The following is a 26030-nucleotide window of genomic DNA, read 5'->3' on the forward strand; positions in this document are numbered from 1 at the left end:
CAGGTGATCCACCAGCCTTGGCCTCCCAAAGTGCTGGGCTTACAGGCATGAGCCATGGCACCCGGCCTTTTTATTTTTTTATTTTTTTGAGACGGAGTCTTGTTCTGTCCCAGGCTCAGGTGATCCTCCCACCTCAGCCCTTCAGAGTAACTAGGACCAAAGGTGCGTGCCACTGGGACTGGCTAATTTTTTCTTTCTTCTTTTTTTTGGGGGGGGATATTTTTTGATAGAGACGGAGTTTCATCGTATCGCTCAGGCTGGTCTTGAACTTCTGAGCTCGGGCGATCCACCCGCCTCAGCCTCCCTAAGTGCTGGCATTACAGGCATAAGCCCCATGCCTGGCCTTCTTGCTACCATTTTTTAGAAAAGAAATGAAACAATGTCCCTAGATTTTCCAATGAATGAAAGTCATAAATTTAGAGAATCACATTACAGGATTAAAGGAAACCTCACTTAGGCATATAATAGTCAACCTACTACAAACCAAATATAAAGACAAAAGGTTGAAATCAGCCAGAGGGAAATGGCGCATGTCATACAAAGAAACAGTAAACGAAAATTACCACTGACAGTTCTTGATGGGAGGGCAGAAGAGTTGGGTATACTTCTTTAAGAGAGCAAAACTGTCAGTCAGCATTTTATATCTAGTACAGTTATTCTTCCAAACTGAAGAGAAAATAAAAATACTTTCAGGTAACAGAAAACCAAGAGAATTTCTTGCCAGTAGAGCTGCATTGTAATAAATGCTGAAGGAGGCCGGGCGCAGTAGCTCACACCTGTAACCCCAGCACTTTTTGAGGCCGAGGCAGGCAGATCACGAGGTCAGGAGATTGAGACCATCCTGGCTAACATGGTAAAACCCCAACTCTACTAAAAACACAAAAAATTAGCCGGGCGTGGTGGCGGGCGCCTATAGTCCCAGCTACTCGGGAGACTGAGGCAAGAGAATGGTGTGAACCCGGGAGGTGGAGCTTCCAGTGAGCTGAGATCTCGCCACTGCACTCCAGCCTGGGCGACAGAGCAAGACTCCGTCCCAATAAATAAATAAATAAATGCTAAAGGAGATATTTTAAGGAGAAGGAAAATGAAACTAGATGCAACAAAGTGCAACAAAATGGTAAAGCTATGTATGAGTAGATATTTTAAAACTATTTATTCTCTTAGTTTATCCAAAATTTATGTAAATAAAAAAGTATGACATTGTACTGTGGGTTATACATGTAACTGTGGTTTTTTTTTAATACTTTAAGTTCTATAGTACACGTGCACAACATGCAGGTTTGTTACATATGTATACATGTGATATGTTGGTGTGCTGCATCCATTAACTCGTCATTGACATCAGGTATATCTCCTAACGCTATCCCTCCCCCCTCCCCCCACCCCACAACAGGCCCTGGTGTGTGATGTTCCCATTCTTGTGTCCAAGTGTTCTCATTGTTCAGTTCCCACCTATGAGTGAGAACATGTGGTGTTTGGTTTTCTGTTCTTGCGATAGTTTGTTGAGAATGATGGTTTCCAGCTGCATCCATGCCCCTACAAAGGACATGAACTCATCCTTTTCTGTGGCTGCATAGTTTTCCATGGTGTATATGTGCCACATTTTCTTAATCCAGTCTGTCATTTTTGGACATTTGGGTTGGTTCCAAGTCTTTGCTATTGTGAATAGTACTGTAATAAACATACATGTGCTTCATAGCAGCATGATTTATAATCCTTTGGGTATATACCCAGTAATGGGATGGCTGGGTCAAATGGTATTTCTAGTTCTAGATCCTTGAGGAATTGCCACACTGTCTTCCACAATGGTTGAACTAGTTTACAGTCCCACCAACAGTGTAAAAGTGTTCCTATTTCTCCACATCCTCTCCAGCACCTGTTGTTTCCTGATTTTTTAATGATTGCCATTCTAACTGGTGTGAGATGGTATCTCATTGTGGTTTTGATTTGCATTTCTCTGATGATGAGCATTTTTTCATGTGTCTGTTGGCTGCATAAATGTCTTCTTTTGAGAAGTGTCTGTTCATATCCTTTGCCCACTTTTTGATGGGGTTGATTGTTTTTTTCTTGTAAATTTGTTTGAGTTCTTTGTAGGTTCTGGATATTAGCCCTTTGTCAGATAAGTAGATTGCAAAAAATCTTCTCCCATTCTGTAGGTTGCCTGTTCACTCTGATGGTAGTTTCTTTTGCTGTGCAGAAGCTCTTTAGTTTAATTAGATCCCATTTGTCAATTTTGGCTTTTGTTGCCATTGTTTTGGTATTTTAGACATGAAGTCCTTGACCATGCCTATGTCCTGAATGGTATTGCCTAGGTTTTCTTCTGGAGTTTTTATGGTTTTAGGTCTAACGTTTAAGTCTCTAATCCATCTTGAATTAATTTTCATATAAGGTGTGAGGAAGGGATCCAGTTTCAGCTTTCCATGTATGGCTATCCGGTTTTTCCAGCACCATTTATTAAATAGGGAATCCTTTCCCCATTTCTTGTTTTTGTCAGGTTTGTCAAAGATCAGATGGTTGTAGATGTGTGGTATTATTTCTGAGGGCTCTGTTCTGTTCCATTGTTCTATATCGCTGTTTTGGTACAAGTACCATGCTATTTTGGTTACTGTAGCCTTGTAGTATAGTTTGAAATCAGGTAGCATGATACTTCCAGCTTTGTTCTTTTGGCTGAGGATTGTCTTGGCAATGCAGACTCTTTTTTGGTTCCATATGGACTTTAAAGTAGTTTTATTCAATTCTGTGAAGAAAGTCATTGGTAGCTTAATTGGGATGGCATTGAATCTATAAATTACCTTGGGCAGTATGGCCATTTTCATGATATTGATTCTTCCTATCCATGAGCATGGTATGTTCTTCCATTTGTTTGTGTCCTCTTTTATTTCACTGAGCAGTGGTTTATAGTTCTTGAAGAAGTCCTTCACATCCCTTGTAAGTTGGATTCCTAGGTATTTTATTCTATTCAAATAAATTGGGAATGGGAGCTCACTCATGATTTGGCTCTCTGTTTGTTTGTTATTGGTGTATAAGGATGCTTGTGATTTTTGCACATTGATTTTGTATCCTGAGACTTTGCTGAAGTTGCTTATCAGTTTGAGATAATTTGGGTTGAGACAATGGGGTTTTCTAAATATAAAATCATGTCATCTGCAAACAGGGACAATTTGACTTCCTCTTTTCCTAATTGAATACCCTTTATTTCCTTCTCCTGCCTGATTGCCCTGGCCAGAACTTCCAACACCATGTTGAATAGGAGTGGTAAGAGAGGGCATCCCTGTCTTGTGCCAGTTTTCGAAGGGAATGCTTCCAGTTTTGGCCCATTCAGTATGATATTGGCTGTGGGTTTGTCATAAATAGCTCTTATTATTTTGAGATACGTTCCATCAAGACCAAATTTATTGAGAGTTTTTAGCATGAAGGGCTGCTGAATTCTGTCAAAGGCCTTTTCTGCATCTATTGAGATAATCATGTGGTTTTTGTCTTCGGTTCTGTTTATATGCTGGATTATGTTTATTGATTTGCATATGTTGAACCAGCCTTGCATCCCAGGGATGAAGCCCACTTGATCATGGTGGATAAGCTTTTTGATGTGCTGCTGGATTCGGTTTGCCAGTATTTTATTGAGGATTTTTGCACTGATGTTCATCAGGCATATTGATCTAAAAATCTCTTTTTTGTTGTTGTGTTTCTGCCAGGCTTTGGTATCAGGATGATGTTGGCCTCATAAAATGAGTTAGAGAGGATTCCCTCTTTTTCTATTGATTGGAATAATTTCAGAACGAATGGTACCAGCTCCTCCTTGTACCTCTGGTAGAATTCGGCTGTGAATCTGTCTGGTCCTGGACTTTTTTTGGTTGGTAGGCTATTAATTATTGCCTCAATTTCATAGCCTGTTATTGGTCTATTCAGGGATTCAAATTCTTCCTGGTTTAGTCTTGGGAGGGTGTATGTGTCCAGGAATTTACCCATTTCTTCTAGATTTTCTAGTTTATTTGCATAGAAGTGTTTATAGTATTCTCTGATGGTAGGTTGTATTTCTGTAGGGTCTTTGGTGATATCCCCTTTATCATTTTTTATTGCGTCTATTTGATTCTTCTCTCTTTTCTTCTTTATTAGTCTTGCTAGCAGTGTATCAATTTTGTTGATCTTTTCAAAAAACCAACTCCTGAATTAACTGATTTTTTGAAGGGTTTTTTGTGTCTCTATCCCCTTCAGTTCTGCTCTGATCTTAGTTATTTCTTGCCTTCTACTAGCTTTTGAATGTGTTTGTTCTTGCTTCTCTGGTTATTTTAATTGTGATGTTAGGGTGTCAATTTTAGATCTTTCCTGCTTTCTCTTGTGGGGATTTAGTGCTATAAATTTCCCTCTACACACTGCTTTAAATGTGTCCCAGAGATTCTGGTGTGTTGTATCTTTGTTTTCATTGGTTTCAAAGAACATCTTTTTTTCTGCCTTCATTTCGTTATGTAGCCAGTAGTCATTCAGGAGCAGGTTGTTCAGTTTCCATGTAGTTGAGTGGTTTTGATTGAGTTTCTTAATCCTGAGTTCTAGTTTGATTGCACTGTGGTCTGAGAGACAGTTTGTTATAATTTCTGTTCTTTTACATTTGCTGAGGAGTGCTTTGCTTCCAACTATGTGGTCAATTTTGGAATAAGTGTGATGTGGTACTGAGAAGAATGTATATTCTGTTGATTTGGGTTGGAGAGTTCTATAGATGTCTATTAGGTCCACTTGGTGCAAAGCTGAGTTCAATTCCTGGATATCCTTGTTAATTTTCTGTCTCATTGATCTGTCTAATGTTGACAGTGGGGTGTTGAAGTCTCCCATTATTATTGTGTGGGAGTCTAAGTCTCTTTGTAAGTCTCTAAGGACTTGTTTTATGAATCTGGGTGCTCCTGTATTGGGTGCATGTATATTTAGAATAGTTAGCTCTTCTTGTTGAATTGATCCCTTTACCATTATGTAATGACTTTGTCTCTTTTGATCTTTGTTGCTTTAAAGTCTGTTTTATCAGAGACTAGGATTGCAACCCCTGCCTTTTTTTGTTTTCCATTTGCTTGGTAGATCTTCCTCCATCCCTTTATTTTGAGCCTATGTGTGTCACCGCACGTGAGATGGGTCTCCTGAATACAGCACACTGATGGGTCTTGACTCTTTATCCAATTTGCCAGTCTGTGTCTTTTAACTGGAGCATTTAGCCCATTTACATTTAAGGTTAATATTGTTATGTGTGAATTTGATCCTGTCATTATGATGTTAGCTGGTTATTTTGCTTGTTAGTTGATGCAGTTTCTTCCTAGCGTCGATGGTCTTTACATTTTGGCATGTTTTTGCAGTGGCTGGTACTGGTTGTTCCTTTCCATGTTTAGTGCTTCCTTCAGGAGCTCTTGTAGGGCAGGCCTGGTGGTGACAAAATCTCTCAGCATTTGCTTGTCTGTAAAGGATTTTATTTCTCCTTCACTTATGAAACTTAGTTTGGCTGGATATGAAATTCTGGGTTGAAAATTCTTTTCTTTAAGAATGTTAAGGCCGGGCGCGGTGGCTCAAGCCTGTAATCCCAACACTTTGGGAGGCCGAGATGGGCGGATCACGAGGTCAGGAGATCGAGACCATCCTGGCTAACACTGTGAAACCCCGTCTCTACTAAAAAATACAAAAAACTAGCCGGGCGAGGTGGCGGGTGCCTGTAGTCCCAGCTACTCGGGAGGCTGAGGCAGGAGAATGGCATGAACCCAGGAGGCAGAGTTTGCAGTGAGCTGAGATCCGGCCACTGCATTCCAGCCTGGGCGACAGAGCGAGACTCCGTCTCAAAAAAAAAAAAAAAAAAAAAAAAAAATGTTAAATATTGGCCCCCACTCTCTTCTGGCTTGTGGAGTTTCTGCCGAGAGATCTGCTGTTAGTCTGATGGGCTTCCCTTTGTGGGTAACCCGACCTTTCTCTCTGGCTGCCCTTAACATTTTTTCCTTCATTTCAACTTTGGTGAATCTGACAATTATGTGTCTTGGAGTTGCTCTTCTTGAGGAGTATCTTTGTGGCATTCTCTGTATTTCCTGAATTTGAATGTTGGCCTCCCTTGCTAGGTTGGGGAAGTTCTGGATATTATCCTGTAGAGTGTTTTCCAACTTGGTTCCATTCTCCCCGTCACTTTCAAGTACACCAATCAGACATAGATTTGGTCTTTTCATGTAGTCCCATATTTCTTGGAGGCTGTCTTCATTTCTTTTTACTCTTTTTTCTCTAAACTTCTCTTCTCACTTCATTTCATTCATTTGATCTTCAACACTGATACCCTTTCTTCCAGTTGATTGAGTTGGTTACTGAAGCTTGTGCATTTGTCACGTAGTTCTCATGTCATGGTTTTCATCTCTATCAGGTCATTTAAGGACTTCTCTATGTTGGTTATTCTAGTTAGCCATTTGTCTAATCTTTTTTCAAGGTTTTTAGCTTCTTTGCTATGGGTTTGAACTTCCTTCTTTAGCTCGGAGAAGTTTGATCGTCTGAAGCCTTCTTCTCTCAACTCCTCAAAGTCATTCTTCATCCAGCTTTGTTCTGTTGCTGGCAAAGAGCTGCATTCCTTTGGAGGAGGAGAGGCACTCTGATTTTTAGAATTTTCAGCTTTTCTCCTCTGTTTTTTCCCCATCTTTGTGGTTTTATCTACCTTTGGTCTTTGATGATAGTGACATATAGATAGGGTTTTGGTGTGGATGTCCTTTCTGTTTGTTAGTTTTCCTTCTAACAGTCAGGACCCTCAGCTACAGGTCTGTTGGAGTTTGCTCGAGGTCTACGCCGGACCTATTTGCTTGGGTATCAGCAGCAGAGGCTGCAGAAGAGTGAATATTGCTGAACAGCAAATGTTGCTGCCTGATTGTTCCTCTGGAAGCTTCATCTCAGAGGGGTACCTGGTCATGTGAAGTGTCAGTCTGCCCCTACGGGGGGGTGCCTCCTGGTTAGGCTACTCGGAGGTCAGGGATCCACTTGAGGAGGCAGTCTGTCTGTTCTCAGATCTCAAACTCCGTGCTGGGAGAACCACTACTCTCTTCAAAGCTGTCAGACAGGAACACTTAAATCTGCAGAGGTTTCTGCTGCCTTTTGTTTTGCTCTTCCCTGTCCCCAGAGGTGGAATCTACAGAGGTAGGCAGGAGCTGCAGTTTGTTTCACCCAGTTTGAGCTTCCTGGCCACTTTGTTTACCTACTCAAGCCTCAGCAATGGTGGGCGCCCCTCTCCCAGCCTCTCTGCCACCTTGCAGTTAGATCTCAGACTGCTGTGCTAGCAATGAGGGAGGCCCCGTGGGCATGGGACCCTCCGAGCCAGGCGCAGGATATAATCTCCTGGTGTGCTGTTTGCTAAGAACCTTGGAAAAGCTCAGTATTAGGGTGGGAGTGACCCAATTTTCCAGGTGCTGTGTGTCACGGTTTCCCTTGGCTAGGAAAGGGAATTCCCTTCCCCCTTGCGCTTCCCCAGTGAGGCAATGCCTCGCCCTGCTTCGGCTCATGCTTGGTGGTCTGCACCCACTGTCCTGCACTGACTGTCCGACATGCCCCAGTGAGATGAACCCAGTACCTCAGTTGGAAATGCAGAAATCACCTGACTTCTGTGTCACTCATGCTGGGAGCTGTAGCCTGGAGCTGTTCTTATTCAGCCATCTTGAACCTTTTTTTTTTTGAGATGGAGTCTTGCTATGTTTCCCAGGCTGGAGTACAGTGGTGTGATCTCAGCTCACTGCAACCTCTGCCTCCCCAATTCAAGCAATTCTCCTGACTCAGCCTCCTGTTTAGCTGGGACCACAGGCATGCACCACCATGCCCGGCCAATTTTTTGTATTTTTAGTAGAGACGGGGTTTCACCATGTTGGCCAGACTGGTGGTCTCGAACTCTTGACCTCAGGTGACCCACCCACCTCAGTCTCCCAAAGTGCTGGGATGACAAGCATGAGCCACTGCACCCGGCCGACTGTGGTACTTATAATAACTATGTTATAAAGGATGGTGGTAAATGGATCTATAGTGCTGTAGGGTCTCTACCTATTTTGGGAAGGTGGCATAATGTCAACAATTATACTAAACATTCTAATCAATAGGCACAGATTGCAGTAATGAGTGAAAAAGGAAAGACTCAACCATTGGCTTTCTGTAAGAAATCTACTTTCAATGTAAGTGTAGATATTTGAAAGTAAATGGAAGGAAATCTGTAAACCATATAAACATAGCATATAGGCAGGTGTGGTGACTCAGCCTATAGCCTCAGCACTTTAGGAAGCTGAAATGGGAGGATTGCTTGAGCCCGAGTTTAAGACCCACCTGGGCAACAAAGTAAGACCCCATCTCTTCAAAAAATTTTAAAACATTGGCTGGGCATGGTGGCGCATGCCTGTGGTCGTAGCTACTCAGGATACTGAGGTGGGGAGATTGCTTGAGCCAAGGAGTTTGAGGTTGTAGTGTGCAGTAACCACACCTGTAAATAGCCATGGCACTTCAGCCTGGACAACGTGGTGAAACCCTGTCTCTACAAAAAATACCAAAATTAGCTGGGCATGGTGGTGGTGCCTATAATCCCAGCTACTCGGGAGGCTGAAGTGGGAGGATTACTTGAGCATGGGAGGTTGAAGCTGCAGTGAGCTGAGATGGTGCCACTGCACTCCAGCTGCCAGAGTAAGACCCTGTCTCAAAAAACAAAACATAAGCATAATATACCTAATACTAATATCAAATAAAAGTGACATTAAGGGCTGGGCACAGTGGCTCATGCCTGTCATCCCAACACATTGGGAGGCTGAGGTAGGTGGATCACCTGAGGTCAGGAGTTTGAGACCAGCCTGGCCAATATGGCAAAACCCCGTCTCTACTAAAAATACAAAAATTAGCCAGGTGTGCTGACGCCTGCCTATAATCACAGCTACTCAGGAAGCTGAGGCAGGAGAATTGCTTGAACCCAGGAGGCGGAGGTTGTAGTGAGCAGAGATCACAGCACTGCACTCCAGCCTGGGTGAGACAGAGTGAGACCCTGTCTCAAAAAAAAAAAAAAAGCGACTTTAAGACAAAATTTATTGTTAAAGACGAATATTTTATAATTATAAAAGGATCAATTGACTAGGAAGACATATCAGTCATAAATATGTATCCATCTAATAACAGAGCTTCAAAACACATGATGAAAATGGAGAAGACCAAGAGGAACTTGTGAAATGGCTGAGTGAGGAACTCTGCCAATCATCTCCACAAAAAGCAACAATATACCTAGATAAAATTGACAAAAACAGCTATTTAAATGCTGAAAACATACCAAAGGCAAACAACAAATTGAGAATCATTTACTCAAGAAAATCTACTGAAGCTTGGTCAGAAGATAGAGCATCTCGGAGTTCTCCAATCACTACTCCCCTTCCCCTGTGCTATGGACATTGTCTCCAGCCGAGCAGGCCAGGTCTTCAGGATCAGGAGCTCTCCTGTCTGTCCAGATAGGCCTGCCTGTGTGTAGCAGAGCATGGAAAATTCAATGCCCAAGGATGTTGTAAAAAACCATAGGGATCTTAGTGGCAGACAGTCACATAAAACCAATATTGCAGCTATCCTGAGGTCAAGATATTGGTTGGGACAAGCATCAAAATGGCAGGCCAACCAGGAATTCAACAGGCATGGCCAGTGGACGAGACAGCCAAGGAGGGACGTTTCAGATCCAACTTACCCCTGGGGGTCTGGAAAGATGGGTACACACAAAGTCATGCTAGTTCAGGGCAAGTGAGGGAAGGCCCCAGGGGTGGGTAAGTATGGGGTGTTAAAAGAAAAGCTTCAGCCAAATTAATTTAAAGAAGTTTGATTGAGCAATGAACGATTTGTGAATCAGGCAGCCCCCAGAATCACAGCAGATTCAGAGAGACTCCAGGGGTGCCTCGTGGTCAGAACAAATTTATAGACAAAAAAAAAAGAGAAGTGATGTACAGAAATCGCCAGTGAGGTACAGAAACAACGGGATTGGTTATAGGTTGACGTTTGCCTTATTTGCACACTTAGCAATCTATGAGTGTTTGAAGTATGACCGACCTCTGGGATTGACCAAGACCCAGCTACTGTTACAGGAGCATACTCCCAAGTGAGGTTTGCAGTCTTGTCTACCTGTTAAGCTAGGCTACAGCTTGTCCACCAGGACTCAAATATAGAAGTATGGAGTCCTGCTCAGGCTGTATTTAGTTTGCTGTAACAGGGGCCTTTCAAAGAAGAAAAAGAATTTAAAAATTAAGTACAGATAGAGAATAAGCACATTAAAATATGTTGAATATCATTGGGCATTTGGGAAATACAAATTAAAATGACAATAAGATATTACTACACACCTATTACAATACACTAAAATTCAAAAATAAAACACAAAATGCTGGTGAGGATGTGGAAAAGTTGGATCTCTCATACATACCCTGTGGGAATGTAAAATGGTGCAGCCAGGCCGGGTGCGGTGGCTCACACCTGTAACCCCAGCACTTTGGGAGGCCAAGGCGGGTGGATCATGAAGTCAGAAGATCGAGACCAGCCTGGCTAACATGGTGAACCTTGTCTCTACTAGAAATACAAAAATTAGCTGGGTGTGGTGGCGTGTGCCTGTAATCCCAGCTACTCAGGAGGCTGATGCAGTAGAATGGCATGAACCCAGGAGGTGGAGCTTGCAGTGAGCCAAGATCGCACCACTGCACTCCAGCCTAGGCGACAGAGCAAGACTGTGTCTCCAAAAAAAAAAAAACAAAACAAAACAAAACTGGATAAAATGTCATATAGTTGACGGTATTGTACCAACATCAGTTTCCCAAATTTTTTTTTGTACTATAGTAATATAAAAATGTCACCATTGAGGGAAGCCAGATGAAGGACACACAGATACCTATATGTTATTGCAAATTCTTGTGCATCTACAATTACTTTAAAAAATAAGTATTTTTAAATTTCTCCCTGCAAAGGAAAATCCAAGTTGAATGGCTTCACTTGCAAATTCTGCCAAACATTTGAAGAAAAAAAAATCAATCCCTTTGCAAACCTTTCCAGAAAACAAAGCACAGAATATGTGTCAACTTGTTCTATGAGACTGGTACTACCCTCATTACCCTAGTACAAAGCCAGACAAAGACATCACAAGAAAGCTATGCTAAAGATTAATATCCCTCATGAATCTACAAAAATTCTCAACAAAATTCACCATGACCAACTGAAATCTATCCCTTGTATACAAGGTGGGCTGAACACTCAAACATCAATTAATGTAATATATCATATTAATGGAATAAAGAAAATAAACCCATGATCATCTTAATAAAAAGGGAAAATAATGGACAAAATCCAACAGCCATTTATAATTAAAAACTCTAAACAAATCAGGAATAGAAGAGAACTTCTTGGCCAGACACAGTGGCTCATGCCTGTAATCCCAGCACTTTGGGAGGCCAAGGCGGGCAGATCACGAGGTCAGGATATCGAGACCATCGTGGCTAACACAGTGAAAGCCCGTCTCTACTAAAAATACAAAAAATTAGCCAGGTGTGGTGGTGGGCACCTGTAGTCCCGGCTACTCGGGAGGCTGAGGCAGGAGAATGGCGTGAACCCAGGAGGCGGAGCTTGCAGTGAGCTGAGATCACACCACTGTACTCCAGCCTGGACGACAGAGTGAGATTCTGTCTCAAAAAAATAAATAAATAAAATAAATTTAAAAAAGAAGAGAACTTCTTTAACTTAAAAGGGGACATATACCCAAAACCCAACAGCTAATATCATACTGAATGATGAAAGACAATTCTTTCCTCTTAAGGAAAAGTATCTGTTCTTACCACTTTTATGCAACATTGTACTAAAGCTTCTAGCCAGTGGAATCAAGTGAGAAAAAAATAAAAATAAAAAGATTTACAAAGAAAAGGAAGAAGTAAAACTACCTTTATTTACAGACAACATGATCATGTATACAGAAATCCTAAGGAATCCACCCAAAAGCAGAACTATAAATGAGTTTAGCAAGTGTTACGAGTTGAAGTGTGTCCCTACCCGCACCCCGCCCCGACTGCCCTGCCACCCCAGTACCTCAGAATGTGAACTTACTTGGAAATCATGTCATTAATTAAGACAGGATCATACTGGAGTAGGGCAGACTCTTAATTCAATATGACTCCTTATAAGAGGAGAAGACATCTCAGCTCACTGCAACCTCCGACTCCCGGGTTCAAGCGATTCTCCTGCCTCAGCCTCTGAAGTAGCTGGGATTACAGGCGCCGACCATCATGCCTGGCTAATTTTTTGTATTGTTAGTAGAGACAGAGTTTCACCATGTTGGCCAGGCTGGTCTCGAACTCCTGGACTCAGGCAATCTGCCCGATTTGGCATCCCAAAGTGCTGGGATTACAGGTGTAAGCCAAGGTACCCAGCCTCGACAGATTTCAAAAGATTGAAATCCTACAGAATGTGCCTCTGACTAGACAGTATTCAGTTAAAATAAAAAACAAGGTGGTATCTAGGAAAACCCCAAATATTTGAAAATTAAAGAATATACTTCAAAATATTCCATGAGTCAAAGAAAACATCACACAGAAAATTAGAAGCATTTTGTAGAATGAAGCTAAGACAGAGCTTGGAGGGGAATTTACAGCCATAAGTGCTTTGGTTAGAAAATAATCTTTAAAATTCCTTTCTCTCTTCCCCTTCTTGTATGTCCATTATTTACATGTTTTCTCATTGTCCCACAGTTCTTAGATAGGTGCCATCTTTTCCATTCCTTCTTCCTCTTTGCATTTCTCCAAGTGCACTGATTCTCTTCTCAGTCGCGTCTAATCTTTTGATAAGCCCATTAGAGGCATTCTCCATTTCAATTATAGTGAGTTTTTTAAATTTCTAGCATTTCCTTTTGATTCTTTCTTGAAGTTTCCATCTCTCTGCTTATATTACATGTGTGTTGGGAAAAAACTGAGTATTGGGAGAAGCTCAGGCAGGGCTTGCATGTCCGACATAATGGAAAAGAGTCTTGGAACATGTCCAGGGTTCAGGGTCCAGGGTCTAAAACCCCTCGTGACCTTTGGAACACCAAGCTCTGTGCTAAAGGGTGGAAGGCTGCCCTGCCGCACCATAATCTAAGCCCAGGGCATAAAATCCCTCGTGGCTTGGATAGATTCCAGGGCTCGTGGCTCTGGAATGAGTCTAGACTTGCTGGCTCCTTGCTCCTTGCTCTCCCAGGATGGATTGTATCTTGAATTAAAAGAGCCTGCTCTCCATTATCTCAAGTAGCAGAGCAAATGCTCAACCATCCCCAGCTGTAAATCACGTGCTTAATGCAACACGCCCTTTCAACCTCCACATTCTCACCACCTGTTTCCTTGTTGAATTACCAATAAATAGCGTGGGCTCCCAGAGCTGAGGGCCTTCGCAGCCTCTATACACTCGCGATGGCCCCCTGGTCCCACTTCACTCTCTCAGATTGTCTTTTTCTCAATCCTTTGACTCTGCTGGACTTCGTCGCCCCCATGACCTGGTGTTGAGTCTGATCACCCCAACACATATGCATTCTTGCATCTTGTCTACTTTTTCCACTAGAGCTGTTGGCATATTATAGGTTTGTTTTTAGTTTTTTTGTTTTTTGAGATGGAGTCTGCCTCTGTGGCCCAGGCTGGAGTGCAGTGGTGCAATCTCAGCTCACTGCAAGCTCTGCTTCCTTGGTTCAAGCGATTCTCCTGCCTCAGCCTCCTGAGTCACTGGGATTACAGGCGTCCACCACCACACCTGGCTAACTCTTTGTATTTTTTAGTAGAGACAGGGTTTCGCCGTGTTGGCCAGGCTGATCTTGAACTCCTGACCTCAGGTGATTGACCCACCTGGGCCTCCCAAAATGCTGGGATTATAGGTGTGAGCCACCGCACCTGGCCAATTATAGTTTTAAACTGACAATCTAATGACTCTAACATCTCTGCCATATCTGAGTCTGGTCTGATGCTTGCTCTGTCTCTTAAAACTGTGCTTTCATCTTTTAGTATGCTCTGTAATTTTTTGTTAACAGCCAGACACTATGTCTGGGTTAAAGGAACTGAGGTAAGTAGGCCTTTGGTGTGAGGTTTTGTGTTTATCTGGCTAGGGCCTGGGTTGCATTTACTGTCCCGCAGGCATCAAAGGCTAACATTCCTTCTGATGTCCTTGTTTTGCCTCCCCTATTGTCTTTGGGTTTTTCTAGAGACCTCTTCCTACATAATGTCTGAGACACACAGTGTTTTCAGTTGTCCCCTGCTGAGACCTATGATGTGATGGTAAACTCTTGGGGTAGGCAAGCCTTCTACAGTCTTATGATTAGGTCTCAGCCTTCTAATGGGCCTGTGGCCCGTGGGTTGTGACCTTCACCACACTTCTCTGTTTTGTTTCATTTTTCCCTTTCCATGAGACAGGAAGGCTAGAGTGGGTGGGCACTGGGTATTTCCCTTCTTATTACTGTAGTTACTGCTGCCACCTTTCCCCCGTTCTCCTTGTTTTCTGGAGTTCTAATAACATTTATATTGAACCTTTTGATTGTGTCCCACATTTATCTCACACTCTCCTCTTCATTTTAATTTTTTTCTTTTCGTGTATCAGTTTGGACACTTTCTATCATTTTATTTTCTTGTTTGTTGTCCCATATTCTTCTGTTTTCAATCTCTGCCATACCCTGTTCTATTTCCATTAAGTTCTTAATTATACATATTGTGTTTTTAGCTTTAAAAATGTCCATTTGCCTCGTATATGTATATATGAGTCATATGTAAATTCTAATTATCTGTTGAAATTTACTGCCTTTCCATCTATTTTGTCATTCTTTTCTTCTATTCTTCTAAACCTACGATTATTTTAAAGTCTCTCTATGACCTGTGTGTCTGCTCCTAAGTCTGCTTTTATTCTTCTAGTCTTTATTCACAGGTTCTATCTCTTTGCATTCCCATAATATTCACTAGTGCACTGGGCATTGTGCGTGAAAAAGTGTAACAACCCCAGATGTCTTCATCTTCTACCAGAAAGAGTCTTTCTTTCTTCCAGAAGGTAGACTGGGTGAGATCTGATCATCTGAGTTAAACAACAGACTGGGCTGAGTCAAATCTTTGTTGCAGTTCCGGCAAGATTCAGTCAGTGTCTGCTTCATCCTGTTCTTCAGATTTGGCCCTCCTGAGCCCAGTGTATTTTTGTCTTCTGGGGCTTAGGGAATATGTGAATTTTTGCTTGGCCTCAGAGAGAATTGTGGCTTTGCTCTTTGTCTTTCCACTCATGCAGCTTCGAAATTCTGCAAATCTCCCTACAGGGGGATCACGTTGCAACATCCAAAGCTGGGCTGGCTTGTCTGTCTCCTTACAGTGGCCTTCTTCCCAGGCCACGCTTAGATTCTCAGTCTGTAGCTGATGCTAGATAACAAATGCTTCCAGGGAAAAGGTATTTTTGTGATCAACAGCGTCAATTCCCCGTTCCATCTAGCGCGCTCCACTCTCTCATTTTGTTCTCGGAGACCCTGCCCTTCGCAGGGCTTTCTTACCTAAGCGCCAAGAGACAGTGAGAAATTTCCCTCTGCTTTTCTGAGAAGAATGAATTTCTGCTTAGCTCTGAGAATGACACATTTCCTTTCTCTTATGAAAGGACTAATTTTTCTTTTGCCATAGCAACAGCTTACTATATGAAACAGTGGAAAACCCATTCTAATTTATCAATAACAGGGTTTTTACTTTTTTGTCATTTACCAGTCCACACACTTCTGAAATGCAGCCAATCCATGATGGAAGGGCAGGCACCAGCCACAACCACAGTCTAGGCATCATGCTAAAATTCCAACAGCTCCTAAACACACCTGCCTCTGAAGGTCCACAAATCCCTGAACTCCAAACGAGACAGAAACCATTGTTCATGACAACAGATTCATCTTCACTGCCCAGAGGTCACTTGAGCCAGACTCCTCTCCACATGCCCTGTGGGAGAAAATGTGGGAAGAAGCTGTGTAGTGATTGCGAATATTTTTATCTAAGACAGACTGAACTCCAACTCAGTGGGTGTCCCAGAGGGTAGACGGGGCTATACCTTAGCCCGGCCTGGGTCCCCAGCTCTGTGGCATGCAACGATAGAGATGCTTAATCTGAAGTCTAAGGAATGCAGGTGGTTGAAATTCATAACCCCCTTGAATCTGTCTGCAGATTGTGTGTATATATGTGTAGTTTTCTGGCAAAAGATTTCACAGCTTTTATCACATTTTTAAGAAGTTAGTGCTGCCAATGGCTAAGAATGTCTGCAAATGAATAAATGAATAAACATGTCCCGCATCTTCTAGGGCGTCATGAACATGGTTACTGAGTATGGAATGCATTCACCCCTTCCCTTATCCATTCAATCACACCGAGTGGCTCCCGCTGTGAGTTCACAAGGAGAGGAACTTTGGGGTCTGGGTGTGGAGTCGGATGCGTGCCCTGCCTCCGGGGAGCATCAGGGAATCTGAGACGGAGGCTGAGCAAGGGAGTGACTGGAGCAGTCAGAGGAGGGAGGAGAGAGGTGGACGATGCCAACATGAAGAGGAGGCAGCATTTGAAATGGGCTTCGTCAGAAGGAAGTCGCGATGCGAAGCAGATATTCCTGGCAGAGTGGGAAGATACAGCATCTGTTCAGGGAAAGGGGGCTGTTCTGTTGGATCAAAGAGCATCTTATGTGTCAGAAAAAAGCAGGAGATGGATATGGGATCAGAAGAACTGGACTGTAGCCCCAAGTCTGCCCTAGCTTTTTGGGTGAGCTAGAGCCAGCTCTTCCCTCCCTGTGCCTCCGAGCACTCCTGTGTACACTGGGGATGGTGGAACATGTCATCCCGAGAGCTCTGTGATCTGTCCACTCCAGACAGCAGACTGGGGCTGTTGTTATTGCTATTATTACTGTCATTGCTGTTGTTCTTACTGCTGACCATTATGTCAAGTCTCTGTCAACTCAGCTCAGAAATTCTTGCTGTGACTTCCAATATGGTGTTGAAAAAAAAGAAATTCCTGTGACTCCTCTACTTTGACGTCTAGACATCTCAATCTCAGTCCAGTCCAGAGCAGAACCGAGGGTCTTCCCCAGCAGACCTACTTTTCTTGGTCACAGCCTTTCCTGTCCCAGCTGAAGGCAAATCTGCCTTTTCAGTTGCTCAGGCTGCGAACACTCGTGCCCTCTGATATTCCCACAAGCATCCGGTCTGTGAAACAATGACGGCAAGACCTTCCAGATACTTCTCTTCTCACCACATCCACCGCTCCCCATCTGGTTTAACCCATGTCATTTCTCCCTGGCCCTCTGTAACAGTCTCCTGGTGGGTTTTCCTGTGTCTACCTTTGTCCCTTAGTCTATTCCATGACATGCTCAGAGCTCTGCAGTCTGTCCCCTAAATCAAGCAGAAACCAAAACCCTAACGTGAATTTGCTCCCAGTTGCCTTTGAATTGCTCCTTGACCACTCTCCCCTTTGTCCACTTTGACCCCGCGGGCTGCAGCTCCAACATACCAGGGAAAGTTCCTCACCAAAGCCTTTGCTCTAACAATTCCTTCAACCTGGAATGTGTGTCCTCCGGACAGCGTCATGGCTGGCTCTGTGGCTCGCTCCGTGTCTTCAATTATTGCTCAGCTCTTGCCTTCCCACAGACCTTCTCTGACCCCTCATTTTCATGCTGTCACTGAACCTGCCCGTCATATTCATAGACCCCGTTTGTCACTCCTCCTCGTCTCTATTTAAGCCCTTATCACCTTTTGGCATCACGCATTTTGTTCACGATTTATTTGCACTGTCTGTGTTGGGTCTCTCTTGCTAGGATATAAGCTAGAAGAAGAAGAGACATTTGTGTCAATCACCAGTGAGTCCCAGGCACCTGCAGGCTGCGTGGAATAAAGTAGATAGTCAGCAAATATTTGTTGGAAGAGTGAATCAGTGAATGAAAAAGAGGAAACTGTTTAACAAGTGAATAAACTAGTGGAATTAGAATTTGACAAATCCCTACCCTTTATGCAGCTCCCCAGGAACAGCCCAGTTGAGAGCAGAAGTGAGAGGGAAGAGGTGTTTTCATGTTGGGATGATGCTCTACATGTTTCTTACGTTGCTGTGGACTCCGTGAGACAAGGGCACACCTGTTGCTGCAGGAGTTACATTCCCAAAGGCCAGAAGATGGCAGTGGTTGGTGCACTGGGGGATGAGCAAGGAGGTAAGTGTGGCTGTCTTGCAGTGGCGGGGAGAACACTAAGAAATGAGGCCACAGGCTGTCAGGGTTCACGTTTTGCAGAGCCACGGTGTTATGTGTTGAATTGTATCTTCCCAAAATCCATATGTCAAAGTCCTAACCCTCAATACCTCAGAATGGGATCTAATTTGGAGATACGATCTTTACAGGGGTAATAAGATTAAAAGAAGACTATTACAAAACAAACAAACAAAAATGAGGCCATTAGGGTTGGCCCCTCATCCACTATGACTCGTGTCCTCAGAAAAAGGTGAAATTTGGAGATAGGGAGAATACCACGTGAAGATGAGGGTGGAGATCGGGGTGATGCCTCTAGAAGCTGAGGAATGCCAAAGCTTGTCAGCAAACCACTAGAAGCCAGGTAGGAGGCGTGGAGCAGATCCCCTCTCTCAGCCTCAGAAGGAACCGGCCCTGCCATCCCCTTGATCTCGGACTTCCAGCCTCCAGAACCATGAGACAATACATATCTGTTGTTTAAGCCACACGGTTTGTGGAACTTGGTGACAGCAGCTCTTGGAAACAAACACACATGGCAAGAAGTTTTAGATTTCCTAGGCATGAGAAGGAGCCTCTGGAGGGATTAGGCGTGTGATATTTTATTATGATTACTATTAGTTTGTATTGTGGTAACAAATGCAGAATACAAGCTTTATCATCTTCACCATTTCTCAGTACAGTGCACTGCCTGCACTGTACAGGCAGTACAGCCGTAAATATATTCACACTGTTGCACAACCGTCAGCACCGTCCATCTCCAGAACATTTTCTTCTTGCAAAACTGCAACTCCGTACTTATTAAACAACTCCCTGCTATCCCTACCCCCAGCCCCTGGCAACTACTGTTCTACTTTCTATAGAATGCTCTAAGTTAGAATGCTCTAGGCATCTCATGTAAGTGGAATCACACAGTATTTGTCCTTTTGTGACTGGTTTACTTCACTTGGCATCATGTCCTCAAAAGTTCCTCCATGTTGTAGCATGCATCAGAATCTCTTTCCTTCTGAAGGCTGATTTTTTGAAAGATCGCTCTGACTGCAGTGGGAGAACTGGTGGGAGACAGGCAGAGCGGTTGGGTGGCCTGTTGGAGCAATCATTGCTGTCTCTCCCTCTTCCCAGAGCAGGTTGAATGTGGCAATGCAGCTCATCACTGTCCCTGCAGCTCCTTCCACCAGCTTCCTCTCTGGCAATGGTGGACATTCACGCAGGGTGAATTCTAACTCCCTCCTCAAACCAGCACCTGCAAGTCCATCTGGAGTTTCCTAACCTGTGCCTGAGCTGCTACAAGTCTCTGCATTGCTGGCATGTGCCAGCTTTCTTTCTGGGGCTTGAATTGCTCACTGCCTTTAGTTTCCTGTGATGTATGTGGCCACATCCCCACGTGGCAGGTCCTCGTGGCATGAGCGTCACTGTGTCTGCAGCTCCTTGGTCCCAGTGGGACCTGGAACATGGCACTTTGTCCCCTGAGGCCCAGCTTTCCTCATTCAGGCAGTGGGCCTGTATCAGCACTGATTCCATGTTAAAGAAGAATTTTTCCTGCTTGAGTGTAATTACGGCTTTGCTGAAACTGGTAGACTTATTCACTAAAACAGCCTCAAGAAAACAGGACCTTGGGCATAGATGGAGAGAAGTGCACTAACAATCCCGGGAGCAGGCTGCCTGGCAGTTTTCAACCACCAGATAAGAAGAGTCTGGCTGCACCTGCAAAAGGTCACGATGCGCTCACTGAGACAGCAGTGATGAACTGCCTGCCTGGGGCTGCGCACGTAGCTGCTGTTGCAAAGAATGCTTTGATCATCATTTGTGCTTCCCCTAACTTCCCTTAAAAACCACTGATCTAGGGACACAACTCCAAGAGGGGGTCTTTGAACACATGTCACTGCCTCCTCCTGGATCGCCCACTTACCAATCGCACTAACTTTCTCTGACAGGAGCTTTTGTCTCTTGAGTTTTGGCTTTCAAGTGATATGTAGCCCAGATGTGAGTTCAGCCACGGGTCCCTCCTCCTAGCTGGTGTCTTGTGAAGGTTTTTTTTTTTTTTTTAAATGGAGTCTTGCTGTGTCACCAGGTTGGAGTGCAGTGGCACGATTTCGGCTCACTGCAACCTCCACCTCCTGAGTTCAAGTGATTCCCCGGCCTCAGCCTCCCAAGTAGCTGGGATTACAGGCACACGTCATCATGTCTGGCTAATTTTTGTATTTTAGTAGAGACGGGGTTTCACCATGTTGGCCAGGATGGTCTTGATCTCCTGACCTCATGATCCGCCTGCCTCAACCTCCCAAATTGCTGGGATGACAGGCATGAGCCACCATGCTTGGCCTTGGAAAGTTTCTATCTAGTGTCTGGCATATAAAAGCAAACAATGACTATCGCTGTTAATATTGTTCTCCGTATATTGTGTCTGGATCTCAGAAGGTGAGGCCATCCTGTGTGTTCCCACAGTGGAGTCACACGGATGGTGAGTAGGGATGACAGTCAAGAGGGGTGCCCAGTGAGGGTTTCTCGCTCTCATTCTGTGGGGTCAGGAGTCATCGTGGAAGGAGCCCTGGAGGTGCTTGAACTTCCTCATGTCAGTGATCATGGCCATCACTCAGCTGCTATCTAAAATGATCGGTAGGATCAGCCTGAAACCTACAAGGGCTGAGAAGTCATCTTTGAATTTAGAAATGAAGAAGGGCTAGGGATGGTGGAGGACCTCGAAGTCAGGCCTGGGGAGAGTGCGTGGGGTAGACGCTGGGGAGGAAAAGTGGTGGAGGACCTCGAAGTCAGGACTAGGGAGAGTGCGTGGGGCAGATGCTGGGGAGGACAAGTGGTGGAGGACCTCGAAGTCAGGACTGGGGAGAGTGCGTGGGGTAGACGCTGGGGAGGATAAGTGGACTGCCCAGTGACTGCAACAGGAAAAGGGAACATGGGGACCAGGTCTGGGGCCAAGAAGAGGACCTTGAATGGAGCAGCAGACTTGAGGGGCAGCTGCGGGAGGCTTCTAGGCGCCAGGGCCTTTCTGGCCTCTGTGCTCAGCGTTCTGCTCAAGAACAGTCAGGACTGCCTGGGGCGCCTGGGCCGCTCCCAGCAAAGCTGAACTCCTCGGCCTCTCAGCCCCTCAGCTTAACCCCTGTGGCATCTGAGTGACCCGCTTATCTCCAGCCTCATCCAGTCCTATCCAGGCCCCTCTTTCCCTGTTGAGTGGCCACCATCAGCTGAGGCTGACTCCCACATGAGCAGGCACAGGCTAACGCGGTCAGAGGTCACAGTAAAGAATAAAGCATTTCACAAATGCGAGGAATGAGGCCGGGTGCGGTGGCTCATGCCTGTAATCCCAGCACTTTGGGAAGTGAGGTGGGTAGATCCCTTGAGCCCAGAAGTTTGAGGCCAGTCTGGGCAACATGGGGAGACTAAATCTCTACAAAAATATACAAAAATTAGCCAGGTGCAGTGGTATGTGCCTGTAGTCCCAGCTACTACAGAGGCTGTGGTGGGAAGATCGCTTGAGCCCAGGAGGTCAAGGCTGTGGTCAGCCAAGATTGCACCACTGCACTGCCGCCTCGGTGACAGAATGAGACTGTCTCAAGAAAAAAAAAATGGGAGAAATGGTTATTGGGATAATATATTTTCAATTCTGTCTACTATCAGTCTGCATCCTAAGAGTTCAACCTCATCATGCCCATTTAGATGACACCAGGCAAAGATAATCAACGTTCATCAAATATCAAGGGATGTATTTTGACACGCATGAGCCCATTTCATCTTCGGAACAGTGTTACATGTTGACTATTGTTACCTCCATTTGGCAAATGAGACAAAACAAGGTTCCGAAGTGTTTTGTGAAATGTCCAAGGACATGGACTAAAGTAAATCAAAGAACGCGTGTGTTGACACCACCATCTGCCCAGCTTCAAAGCGTGGCCTGAATCCACATCACTGTCAGGGTGACCAGCCATCCTGGTTTGCCTGGGACAGTTCCATCTTCAGCAATGAAAGATCTGTGTCCTGGGAAACCCCTCCGTCCCATGCAAGCTGGGATGGTTGGTCATCCTAACAGTGTGCTGTTTCCAGGCTGATGACAGGAGGTGAAGGGGTGCAGAAAAGAGTCTATGAAGTTCAAGGCACAGTGAAAAGTACTGAAGCTCGGCAGGGTGCGGGGGCTCACCCCTCTAATCCCAGCACTTTGGGAGGCTGGGGCAGGTGGATCATGAGGTCAGGAGTTCGAGACTAGCCTGACCAACATGGTGAAACCTCGTCTCTACTAAAAATACAAAAATATTAGCTGGGCATGGTGGTGTGCGCCTGTAATCCCAGCTACTTGAAAGGTTGAGGCAGGATAATTGTTTGAACTCAGGAGGCAGAGGTCGCAGTGAGCTGAGATTGCACCGCTGCACTCCAGCCTGGGCAACAGAGCAAGACTGTCTCAAAAAAAAAAAAAAAGAAGAAAGAAAAAAAGAAAAGAAAAGTATTGAAGCGCCAAAGGAATAAATGGCTCAGGTATTAACAGCGTATTCTCTAGTGGGCTCTAGAGACAACAAGCAGAAGGAATTAGAGAAATGTGTTTCCAGACTCTAGGCAACCAGACTGCTGTCTAAAGATACGGAGGGAAATAAGCAGCTCCCACAAAAGAACGAGGCAAAGAAAAGAACTGTCCATGGCCTGATACTTGGCACACCAACAAGTCTCAAATGTTTTTGTTTTGCGGTGAGTCACATGAGCATTGGGGTGCCCTGGATGGTTATGACAGGAGAATTCTCTCATCCTGAGAGAATATAGATACATCTTAAATAGAAACAGGATGTACAAGTATAGCAATGCTCCTTTTTTCTCCAAGATGCTCACGATTTGTGCAAACATAGTCAAAGCTCCCGAAAATATGCTGTTCCTCAAACCTTCCTTATCTATAACCAAATTTTGGTCTGATCTCAGCAGGGTTTTGTAGCATTTAGGATCAAATACGCATCCCAGCAACCCCAGGCTGGAGGCCAATGTGGAGACCCCCATGGCCTTTCCCCTGGTGCACAGGTTGGTGAGCAGAAAGGGTGCCTGGACACTGTGGGACCACAGGCATGTAGAACATGAGGAATCTGGCCTCATAGAAGGTATCAGAGAGGTTTCCAGCTGCAAAAGCGACAGAAAAGCGACAACTGGGAAGCAGCCCGGGACACAGTGGGAGGCAGTGACTGGTCACTCACTGCACTCCAGGCTGATGTGTCCAGGCTCACATAAGGGCCTGCATCTGGGAAGAGAGGAGAGTTCACTAACCACCCGCATAGAGCATCACATGGACCAGGGAGCAGGTGAAAATGCAGGAGTTAGAAGCCTGGGGTGCTGTGAGCTGCCCGATGCTCCTCCCTGGCCTTACGGTTTTACAGGCCAGAACCACAGTGATCATCTTCTGGCATAGTGGAAACAGCTCCCGGGAATACGATTCCAAGGATGGATGGTCTGGAGAGGCAGGTTGCTGTGGTAGGACTGTCAGAGGCATCTGAGCCAGAGCAACTCCATGTTGAATAGGGGCTGGGTAAAATAAGGCTGAGGACTACTGGGCTGCATTCCCAGACGGTTAGGCGTTCTAAATCACAGGATGAGATAGGAGGTCGGCACAAGATACAGGTCAGAAAGACCTTGTTGATAAAACAGGCTGCAGTAAAGAAGCCACTAAAACCCACCAATGGCAACAAGAGTGACCTCTGGGCGTCCTCGTTGCTACACTCCCACCAGCGTCATGATGGTCTACAAATGCCATGGCAACATCAGGAAGTTACCGTATACCCTATATCCTCTAAAAAGGGGAGGCATGAATAATGCACCCCGTGATTAGCGTATAATCCAGAAATAACCATAAAAATAGGCAACCAACAGCCCTCGGGACTGCTCTGCCTGTTAGAGTAGCCATTCTTTTAATTCCTTTCTTTTTTTTTTTTTTTTTTTTGAGACAGAGTCTTGCTCTGACGCCCAGGCTGGAGTGCAGTGGCGCGATCTCAGCTCACTGCAAGCTCCGCCTCCCGGGTCCACGCCATTCTCCTGCCTTAGCCTCCCGAGTAGCTGGGACTACAGGCGACCGCCACCTCGCCCGGCTAATTTTTTGTATTTTTAGTAGAGACGGGGTTTCACCATGTTAGCCAGGATGGTCTCGATCTCCTGACCTCGTGATCGACCCACCTTGGCCTCCCAAAGTGCTGGGATTACAGGCGTGAGCCACCGCTCCTGGCCTAATTCCTTTACTTTCTTAATAACCTTGCTTTCACTTTACCGTATGGATTCGCCTCAAATTCTTTCTTGTGTGAGATCTAAGAACCCTCTCTTAGGGTCTGGATTGGGACCCCTTTCAGGTAACAGGACCGCCAGTGAAGAGCACGGAGCAGAAGACACAAAGGGAATGAGGTGAGGAGAATGTATTTAGGTTGGTGCGAGTCTTTGCAGTCTTGCCATTAAAAGTAATGGCACTGATCTAATAGCTGAGAGACCAGCTGTGGGCTTTGACAATGGGAGTGTCTCAGTGCTTCACAAAGACCCTCAGAACCAGGGCTATGAGGAGAGAGAAGGACAGAGCTGCACAGGCTAGATCTTCCTGAGGGTTCTAAGTCCAGGAAGGCGGTGGCCATGGGGTGATGGCAATCCCTTGGCCTGCAGTGCCGGACACTTCTCATACTTCCCCAAACCTGGAAAGGACAACAGGGGTGCGTTCAGAAATAGTATCTGGAGTCTGGGCCCAGGGGCTCACACCTGTAATCCCAGCACTGTGGGGGGCCGAGGCAGGCAGATCACCTGAGGTCAGAAGTTTGAGACCAGCCTGGCCAACTTGGGGAAACCCCATCTCTATTAATAATACGAAAATTACCTGGGTGTGGTGGCGGGTGCCTGTAATCCCAGCTACTCGGGAGGCTGAGGCAGGAGAATTGCTTAATTCTCCACCCACCCAGGAGGTGGAGGTTGCAGTGAGCCAAGATTGCCACTGCACTCCAGCCTGAGCAACAGAGTGAGATTCTGTCTCAAAAAAACAAAGGAAAAAGAAATAGCGTTTGGACCGTAGCTAAAGCAGCCCAACTTACGAGTGTCTGCTCAGCTCTTCCTAATGCCTGCTATTCCCTGTCTCCTCCTCTGGGCCTACACCCCACTTCTGTGGGCTCGTGCCCTTGAATCCTAGTCTGCCTGTAACTCGTCCCTTCGACCAAAGACATCTATTTCTTTTTATCTTTATTTACAGAAATATGATTTGATTATTTTGGATTTCTCTTCTTTAAACATCTCAGTCTCTATGTAAAGTTGCAGAAATCAATCCATTACAGCCACTGTGCTGAGCTTTTAGGTTAACTCTCTCACCAAATACTCGTGGGAAGCCTGTGAAGGAGGCCTCAGGTGTCCCAATTTACAGATAAGAAGGCTGGGGCTCTGAAAAATGAAGGGGCTCGCCAGTCCAGCCAATGGCTGCCCTTTGCTGTTAGAAGAAAAGTCCCGGGCCCTAAGATGCCCAGAGGATCCAAAATGAACTGGCCTGTCCAGCCTCACCCTATACTTTTTCTCTTCTCCCTCTTTGTCCCAGCCTCAGGCGTCTTCTTCCAGTTGCTCAGACAGCAGCGTGTCCTTGCCTCTGCCTGGAATGCTCCATCCCAACCCATCCTTCATCCCATAACCCACACTCTCCTCATTTTCAATGCAGCTTCTTCCGAGAAGCCTCCTAAAGGGCCTGATCAGGTGCCCTGGGCCAGATCCTCAACACCCACCATCCTATTCTCTTTCTAACCCTTAGCACCAGGTTTTGACTAGATATGTATTTTATTCATGTTTGTCTCCATGCCCCCGGGAGAAAAAAGTCCACGGAAGCAGGAATTATGCCTTTTTTCCCTCAC

At 45.1% G+C, this 26030-nt stretch overlaps 1 protein-coding gene across 4 annotated transcripts in view; it reads left to right on the top strand.

Annotated features, from left to right (window-relative positions):
* Positions 1–26030, top strand: part of CLK4 (CDC like kinase 4) — a 100806-nt gene that overhangs the window by 17190 nt on the left and 57586 nt on the right. For all 4 annotated transcript variants that reach the window (XM_030926919.1, XM_030926920.1, XM_030926921.1 and 1 more), the window contains exon 2: positions 17973–18162. Coding sequence is in view for 1 of the 4 variants with exons in the window: in XM_030926918.1 (XP_030782778.1) it covers positions 18151–18162 (12 nt within the window). In the remaining 3 variants the exon portion in view is untranslated. The remainder of the gene's footprint in view (positions 1–17972; positions 18163–26030) is intronic.

This window comes from Rhinopithecus roxellana, chromosome 3, assembly GCF_007565055.1.
Source record: "Rhinopithecus roxellana isolate Shanxi Qingling chromosome 3, ASM756505v1, whole genome shotgun sequence".
Classification (NCBI taxonomy): Eukaryota; Metazoa; Chordata; class Mammalia; order Primates; family Cercopithecidae; genus Rhinopithecus; species Rhinopithecus roxellana.